Source organism: Barbus barbus (assembly GCF_936440315.1).
Source record: "Barbus barbus genome assembly, chromosome: 21".
Lineage (NCBI taxonomy): Eukaryota > Metazoa > Chordata > Actinopteri > Cypriniformes > Cyprinidae > Barbus > Barbus barbus.
In genome coordinates, this window is record NC_136749.1 from 13,073,224 (window position 1) to 13,082,765 (window position 9,542).

Sequence of the window (9,542 nt, forward strand, 5' to 3'; positions counted from 1 at the left end):
TTCACAATCAACAAAATTCTGGTCAATGAAGCTTACCTGCCAAGTTTAAGCCATCACTTGCTTGTATAAAACAACACTGAAAGCTGGTTTTCAGTTGAAATAATAATTCTAAAAACCTGTTTGCATCAAGGATGATAACTATAATGGTAACTACAACTGTAAAGTTTTAATAATAATTTTAATTATATGAGAAATGAGAAGTCCACACTACAGCTATAATGAAAATGACAGAGGAACAATATTGCTGGAATCATTTTCAGAATTATTTTTTTCTAGCTGATGAATGCTGAAAGCACCAATGGCCAATCAGAATCCATTCAACTTTAAAGACCACTAGCATTTAGGCAAAAATGGCAGGCAAAAAAAAAAATGCAATGTGCTCTTATAATAAACAGAATGTTATCTGACACTAATATAGTTATCTTTCTTGGTGTGAACAGGCCTTTAGCATTGATAGGATGGCCTATTAAAAAAAAAAAAAAAAAACATTTTCAACCCACAGATACCTGATAAATCAGTATTATACGCCTAGTAATCAAATAAGTTTTCTTATACAAATGCAGACAAAGGGACAACACATAATAGCACAGCATGTTGTGTAAATGAAGCCTTTCAAGACAGTAAACAGATCTGTTGGTCACTGATTTTATGTACATAACCATCATAGAAATATTTGTTCAAATTTCAGAGTCGGTGTATGAGCATTAAGGTCTATAATCTTATTGATGAGCAAAATAATGCAAGTTATTGCAAAACATTAGCTTTTGAGAGTCCTTTATAACATCAGTTAATCTACCCAAGCAGGATAAGAGTATAAAAGATCTTGTGCTACTTAACTCGCCGGCAGTCCTCCGACAGCTAGGCATCACTACTGCTCTGCTGATGAAAACATTTCTCCAGGGGGTTGTAGGGGAGGGAAAGCAACAGGAACATAAGCCCTCCAAAAATGAGAATGGCCCCAGCCGAGCCAAGACACGCCACTGACCAGGACAACTCGTGATGGAGAGGTATACTGTGATCGCTTGCCAATAACGCCAGCACAGACTGGTGGAAAACTATGATGGACAAGAGGACCAGGATACCTGGGGAAAGTGGAGATGAAAGGTCATTTTATTTAAAGGAACGGTTTGCCTATTTGAATTGAATGTGAAACACTCACTAGCAGAATTACATTTGTAGTTGGTAAATTACAAAATTGCTCAAAGATTTTTTCAGAAGAGCTTCACAGTATATAGCTTCCTACTTTGGCTTGTAACTGCAGTCACAATATGCTGAGACCCTGAGAGTTTAAGTTATATAGATACATTTAATGTAAATTAGTTCCAATTTGATACTGTATATATATAGATTAAATATGAGTGGTTACACATGATTAGTGAAGTGACCTGAAATACATTCATCTGTATTTTGTATTTGTATTTTTTGAGATGCCTGACATTGAGATGGTTGAGGTTTAGGCTCAGAATGTCAGCAATGGGACACAGTGCGCTTGGCCATTGCCAATCCCCCATTAAGCCCAGAACATTGACTCGTATGACGTGTCAATAAATTTGAGCCTCCTTCATAACTACTTCAGATTTAGTGCAGCTGAATGGTGCTGGTGTGTTTTTAAAGTCACCGAATGCAGGTATGAGGTGTTTAAGAGGTACCTGAGAAGACGAAGCAGATGGTAGCAGGCTTGAGGAAGAAGGGCACACTCTTACTGAGAGACATAGTGATACACACAGAGCCCATGATCATCAGAAACAAACTCAACAAAGCCAACATTGCACCTGCTATATGCAAACCTAAGAGAGAAACAAAGCAAGCAACAAGTCATATTTTTTCTAATACATAATTCTCCATTGTTAAACAATATAGGCAAACATATGTGGGCAACTAAACCCTGCTGTGTTGTGTATTTAATTATAAAACCATTGCCATTAATGGCACTCTTCTGGGAAGGCTTTCCACTTGATGCTGGAACATGGCTGAAGGGATTTGCTCCCATTCAGACCGGAGAGCATTACTGAGGTCAGGGACCAATTTTGTCCAATGGGATCTGGCACACATTCAGCATTCCAGTTTATCCCAAAGGTGTTCAATGAGGTTCAATCTGGATTTTAAGCAGTAAATCATTTTTATGTGCCTAGCATTATATTTTACCAGCGGAGATACAGGAACACTTTGTATCATAAAATGTGAGCTATATTCCAAGACATGAGCTTCATGTGAGCAACAGACTGAAAAGAGTCATTATTCACTAAAAATCTTGACATGTCTTGTAGGTCTCCGGCATGCTTGAAGAGAAGTAGCGATACCTGATTCATCAACCAATTGATCATTTGAGTCAGATCTTTTCAGCGAATCTGTTGAGCCAGTTCACAATACCAGTGTGAATTATGTAGTCAAGAATCTAAATGATCTGGATCTGTTTTATACAGAGATAATGTCGAGATTTTTAGAGAATATTAACTTATATTTCAGTCTGTTTCTTACACAAAGCTATGAATTCAGAGGACCAAAAAAAATTACCAGTACCTTCTTCACAATGTCTTCTTTTGGTTCCACAGGAGAAAAAGTCATACAGATTTGGAAAATGGTGAGTAAATGACGACAAGATTTTTTGTTTCAGCGCACACTCTTAAAAATAAAGGTTCTTTATTGGCATTGATGGTTCCATGAAGAAACTTGAACATTCATGGAACCTTTCCAAAAGGTTCTTTATAGTGGAAAAAGCATCTTTAGATTATTAAAATGTTTTTTAGACTAAGAAAAATGGTTCTTTTTAGAGCTGATCACCGAAAGGTTCTTTGGGAAAGCGAAAATAGTTCTTTTATGGCATCCCTGCGAAAACCTGCTTTTGGAACCTTTATTTTTAAGAGTGAATACCTTTGAACCTCTGACCGTCCAGTTACTTTTGGGCATATATTTTGTTGGGGTATTCAATAATCATGCCAATGCACTTAAATAAGTGAAACAAGAAAGAGAGCTCAATTACGATGCATCCTTGTGCATGTACACAGTATGAGATGTAGAGAGATGGAGAGACATGGAGCGGGGGAGGAGACAGAAACACATGACTGATTTTCCATGAGAGAAACAGCGTGGAAGAGAGACAATGAATAGACGAGAGAGCACGCAGACGGCAGAGAGAAAAGAGGGCAGAGTATACAGGAAGAACTTACTTTTTTCTGTCGTTTTCTTAAATATGACAGCATTCTCTCCAGAAGTGTAAAACTTAAAGTATGTGCAGTTTGATTCTGAGGGTGAAAAATGAGACAGTGTGAGAGAAGAATGAGACAGTGAAGGTGAAGAATAAAGATCACAGTCAGTAAAACAGAAAAAGGCACTTGAGCTTTCTGCTGTAAGCCCTGCGAGGGTCATTGTGTATTAATGTGACTAGGACACAGAGCAGCCCTCTCACATATGGCACTGAAAGAACAAGAAAGACAGAGAGAGCGAGGCAGATGGAGAGGGAGGGAACGAGAGTGAGGCAGATGGAAAGAGAGGATGAAGGGCAGAACAAGGAAGAGAGAACAGACTGCGGTTAATATATACAACATCAAATCCACATTCACTCTCTCTTGTCCTCTGCAGCTTGTCTGTTGTCTTCTTATATTTCCAGATTTTTCATGTCCTCTATATTTAGACTTGAAACCGGGTAGAAGTCAGATTGCAGTTTATCCATGCGCAATATGACTGACCTTTCTGCTTTAACTGTGACCCACGACACACACGTCTTTTTTTCCAGAACTTTCCCCTAATTAAAAACAATGTGTCCACTACAAATTTGTGTAGTCATATTACAGCTCCTAATTGATCAATAGATAAATACATTTAAAAATCTAATCATACAAATGTTCTTTTTTATTTTGGAGATATATGCTTTTATAATCTTTAATATTTTTTAAATCGATTATATTCTGATTGCTCAATTGATCTGGTCACAAATAATTTCATACACAAATATAAGCTTATATAAGCTTATTGTTGTAAGCTTTAACTAGACATACATAAAGTGTCTTTAGAAGTCAATATATTGTTTGTTTTATTTTCACATCAGTGAACATAAACCAATTACTGGCCTACAGTCCACAGTAATCCATATTTGATCAATTCTTTCAAAGTTGATTCAGGGTCACACAGAACACATTCTTGCATTGCCCAACTATGCTGATTTTTAAAAGTACACATGAATCACGGTCATGTTTTTAACCATTTTGTGTTTTTTCTAGTATATCTCCCTATGAAAGTCACATTTTAAAACACTTTATAAACAGTTAAAAGAAGTTAAAAGGCACCTTACAATATGGTATGAAAAATCATATATTATATATATTAGTGCTGTCAAACAATTAATTGGATCCAAAATAAAAGTTTTTGTTTACGTAATATGAGTGTGTACTGTGTATATTTATTATGTATATATAAATACAAACACATGCATTTAAGAAAAAAAATATTTTTATATATTAAATATATTTTTATATAATATGAAATATAATAATATAAATGTATATACAGGTAAATATTTTCAAACTATATACTGAATGTGTGTGTATTTATATATACATAAAAAATAAACAGTACACATACATATATTAGGTAAACACAAACTTATTTTGGATGCGATTAATCGTTTGACAGCACTAATATATTACACACACATACATACATGCGTACGTATTTCTTTTTTTATTTATTTTATAATTAGACAAATCAAATATAATAATAATGTGTTTGTATATTTACATTGATTTAAAAATACAAATGTATAAATAATAAATATAATAATAATTGTACTAAATTATTTTGACAGCCTACATACGTATGTATTCGCACATACACCCACAGTCAAATAAGGTCACTGCTGTGAGCTGCACTAGATATGATTAGCATAGAGCTGGTAATGTAATATTGAAAAGATCCCTTAAAAATGCAGGAAGTCATAGCTGAGAATGAAATCAAGGCATCTCTATATAAATGACAGGGTTCCAGCATCAAACTATTAAGAAATTTTAGTTATCATTATCAGCACGTAATATATCGATCGATGCAGAAACTAAAGTAATTGCATTTTCTCTGGATTGGGTAAATCTTGCCCACTTTGCCAGGAAAAAATTGGCCCAAAAGTAGCTGCTCTACAGTCTCAGCTAAAGGGGCGTCATGTAATGATCTGTTATGACAGGTTCAAGTAAAGAGGGGAACTGTTCCATAACAGAGCTGGCAGTCAGACCAGTGGCACTGTTACAAGAGACATCATCACAGTCCTCTGGGCCTTACAAACGAAACTCCCTGGCTCTCTGTTCATGCGTGTTGTTATATGAGAGGTAAGATGAATATCCCAAACCAGAACTCGGTAAACTAAGCAGCTATTGCTGCGTCTCAAAAAGTCAAGTCATTATTAACATCACGGTTTGACTGTATGTGAACTGAATGCTGCTTTGTGTCTTTAAAACAATTATGCATGATCTGCTCCTCCTGCTAACTCAGATACATACATATACGTATGCTCGGCAATATGCTATGCTGTATAATGTGCTCAGATTTCCAACAATACATGATAAACAAATAATAAATTAAATGGCTAAAGCCTAAAAACTCTTAATTTATTTTGTGGTAATTAATTTAGTAAATCTTATAATTTCTTTATTGTTCCTTATTACAGGCATGCGATTGGCTAAGGACAAAAAAGCAGGAAAATATACTAAGACAACCCCCCCCCCCCCCACGCCGATCAAACTGGTGGCGGATCTATATGGATAGTAAAGTAGGACCCATAACAACTTCTTTGAACAAAAAAATACATTTTAATTTATTTAACATGCAACTTTTTTTGTACAGTATGACATAACTTATTTGGTGGATGTGTAACAGTGGGAATCAAAAGCAAGTGTCTTGTCCACTGCTCCATCACCACCTCTCTCTATAACAACAACCATGAGGCACACACACGCGGTCTCTTGCTTTCTCTCACCTCTGTCATTCACGCGCTACGCGGTTTGGAGAACAGTCTCTGTCTCGCGGGCGCACACACTCCCTCGCTCTAGGGGGGAGTGAATGTCCAGCGCTCTCTCCACCCTCAATACCACGACTGAGGTGCCCTTGAGCAAGGCACCGAACCCCCAACTGCTCCCCGGGCGCCGCAGCATAAATGGCTGCCCACTGCTCCAGGTGTGTGTGTGTGTGTTCACTGCTGTGTGTGTGCATGTTGGATGGGTTAAATGCAGAGCACAAATTCCGAGTATGGGTCACCATACTTGGCAGTATGTCACTTCACTTCTCTATACTTCTAATTCTTAAAAAACAAAAACAAAACTAGCTTTTCTAATCTTTTTGCATTTCATCTGTTTTCTTTTTATTCATTATAAAATTAACAAAGGCAAAAAAGGCCTCTAACACTAGCTTGCTCTATTCTTTTTCTAAAAAAAAAACAAAAAAACAAAAAAAACCTTGCTACATGTACTGCGTTAAGCTAACTGAGACTTCTCATAGCACTTGCATATCATTGCTCTTTTGTTGATTTTGATTGCTTCCATTGTCCTCATTTGTAAGTCACTTTGGATAAATGACTAAATGTAAATCTATCAAAGCAAAATAAAAGAGCTATACAAACTGTTAATACGTTGTAGTGCTGGGTGGTAGGATGACCCCCACAAAGCCCCCACCCCCTGTATATTCTTCTTTACTTGACAGGGCTTAATATTATAAACATAAAATATAACCATTGCATAAAAACAAATGTACTATTTATAAAAATTTACTGATGAAACATTAACAATTTTCTTTTCATTGGCAATGTGGTGCACAACAGATGCTTAGGCTGGTTAAATTTTAAACATGGATGCAAAAATTGAGAAATTGTTTGATATTCCTTATTAATATTACTTTGAGAAGTTCATTCTACCACACAATATAGCAATATATTTCTGTCATAATTTCTGTCAAAGTTAAAACGAACTTTTATTTTGGCGGATTGTAGTGAAGAGCTTTGAGTTTGCGTGTGTATCTGACGATAGTTTTCTCAGTGAAATGGAGATATCTTGGTGCAGTGACTCGGAGATGAAGTTCATGTCCACATATAGTGAGACGGCCGAGCGTCATGCGTACTTGAGTATGTGTAGTAGTTGACACTGCGGCGCTCATTCACAGAGACGTGCAGAACACGCAGATGTCAGGATAAAGGTTTTTTTCGCTTTACAGACAGACAATCGTGACTTTATCGTGACTTGATACTTTGTTGGCCTTTGATTTTTTTTTTTTTCTCCATCTCTGCACCGCTATGTCACGGCATTTGAAAAATACACCACCCAGCACTAATACGTTCTCATTTAGGGTGTATTAAGATAAAACAGTTTTCCTAACTTTGCAACACAATAAGTAAATATTACTTTAAATAAAACTTAGCAACAGAACTTTGCTTTCGATTCTTGTGGCGAGCGGATTTGAGATGTTCCAGTGCCGTCTGTCGCCTCAAGTAATCGACGGAGTGCTGACAGGATTTACAGAACATCATTTATGAAACATCAATCCTCATAAAAGTCATTACCAAATTATTTTGCTCTGTCCCGTGCCGTAATTTTTGCAGACAGGTGATGTTTTTTTCAACTCTTACGCGGTTAGTTTTATTTTGGACATTTTATATGTGATATTGTTCATACGCTGCACTCTCACATACGTCACGTCAAACAGCGCAACTTCAAACGCGCACACGCGCATTTGTGTATACTTGACGGTTACCATGGTGACGGCTGTGAGATGCCCCCCCCCCCCCCCTTTTTTTTTTTTTTTTTTTACAGATCTGCATGATTCACATAGGTCACATTTTCAGGTCGGAAAATCCGGAATTCCGGATTAATCCGGAAAAATCACATCCCTGTTATTATTTTGTATTTTTATCTCATGATTTCAGCCTCCAGTTTCCCTGGGAACCAAACAAATGACACGCTGTAATATGGTGACTACGTTCAGAATAGAAAACTATCACACTGCCTACTGAATACTACACTGTGCGACTTTTTAAAAAATAGTAGGTGAAAATGCATTATGCAACAAGAAATGATTTAAACAGAATTATTCTACATTATTGTCTATGATCTCATTATGCTGCATGTTTAATTTAAAAAAAAAAATTTAAGTTATATTTTTAGGCTTTTTATGCCTTTACTAGATAGGACAGTAGTAGAGTGCAGACAGGAAAGCATTGGGTGGAGAGAGAGGGCGGGATCAGCAAAGGACCTCGAGACGGGAATTGAACTCGGGTCGCCGTGAGCAAAGTTGCGCTATATGTCGGCGCACTAACCACAAGGCTTTTGGCGCTGACGCTGCAAGTTTAATTTATCAAGTAGCGTACAATTATTATATCTTGGAAATAAAACGTTTTTGCATTTTAAAATCACATTTTTATATTAATAATTAATAATTAATAATAATTATATATTATATAAAAAAGACATTCATAAATCCAAAAAATATATCAAAAAAGATTCCTGTTTACTGGTAGCATGTATTACTTGTCAAAAATTCTAAATAAATAAACAAACAAACAAACATTTAAAATATTTAAAATAAATTTATTGTCGGTGCCAATAGCCTCGTGGTTAGTGCGTCGACATACAACGCAACCACGCTCAAGGCGGCCTGAGTTCGATTCCTGTTTCAAGGTCCTTTGCCGATCCTGCTCCCCTCTCTCCACCCAATGCTTTCCTGTCGCAACTCTACTGTCCTATCAAAAACAAAAAAGGCGTAAAAGCCCCCCCCAAAAAAACAATTTCTCAAGCTATTAATAAAAAAACAGTAACATTTTATAAATTATTATTAAAATAAAAAATTACTGTCGGCACCAATAGCCTTATGGTTAGTGCGACACAGCACAACTGCGCTTACGGCGACCCGAGTTCAATTCCCGTCTCGAGGTCCTTTGCCGATTTGATTAGCAAAAGAGACAACTATATATTTGAATACTGAGTCAAGTCAAGAAAGAGATGTTAAAATTCACAGCACAAAGTACAAAGAGCACAATGCATTGTGGGATACAGTAAGCAGCAGGGGTTCCAGATGTTGTGTGTACAGAAAATCTGCATAGTAAATACTACAGAAACAGTGAGAAGTATGGTAGTATTCTGTTGTGAATATAGACAGTGGGTGTGTGAGTGTGTACTCTCACCTCCAGGCAGTTCTGCAGGTCCACAGCTCTCTCTCTCTGGGTCAATATCTGACACCCATAACGTGCGAACGCATGATTTCCATAGACCGTAATGTGCCATCTCACACGTCTGGTTGTTCCTGAAGTGTTTTGGCTGGGATAGCTCCACCCAGAACTCTGTGCCCATGCCAAGTACCATCAGAGTCACGCCTATGAGAGCGACGAAAAATGCCAGCTTGATCTTGCCTTCCTGGCTGTCACTCATTCGAGGGGGCCTCAGCCGTTTACCTGAACGCCCGCTCTTGCTGCCAACTCCCCCCAAAGCTGCCGTACCCACTCTCCCGTCCTCATCCTGCTGCAAAAACAAGTTGGACCACATGGCACCCAAAATGCTTGGAGATGAGGGGGAAAACTC

The 9,542-nt window shown here is 37.2% G+C and overlaps 1 protein-coding gene across 1 annotated transcript; it reads right to left on the reverse strand.

The window, feature by feature from the left end:
* Window positions 1-858: 858 nt before the first annotated feature.
* On the reverse strand, window positions 859-9,506 carry LOC306887795 (voltage-dependent calcium channel gamma-6 subunit-like; the record flags this gene model as incomplete). The annotated part of the gene is made up of 4 exons (XM_079445808.1): window positions 859-1,082; window positions 1,650-1,787; window positions 3,168-3,242; window positions 9,149-9,506. 4 exons carry the CDS (start codon window positions 9,504-9,506, stop codon window positions 859-861), a joined length of 795 nt encoding a protein of 264 aa, XP_079301934.1.
* Between the last annotated feature and the right edge of the window lie 36 nt (window positions 9,507-9,542).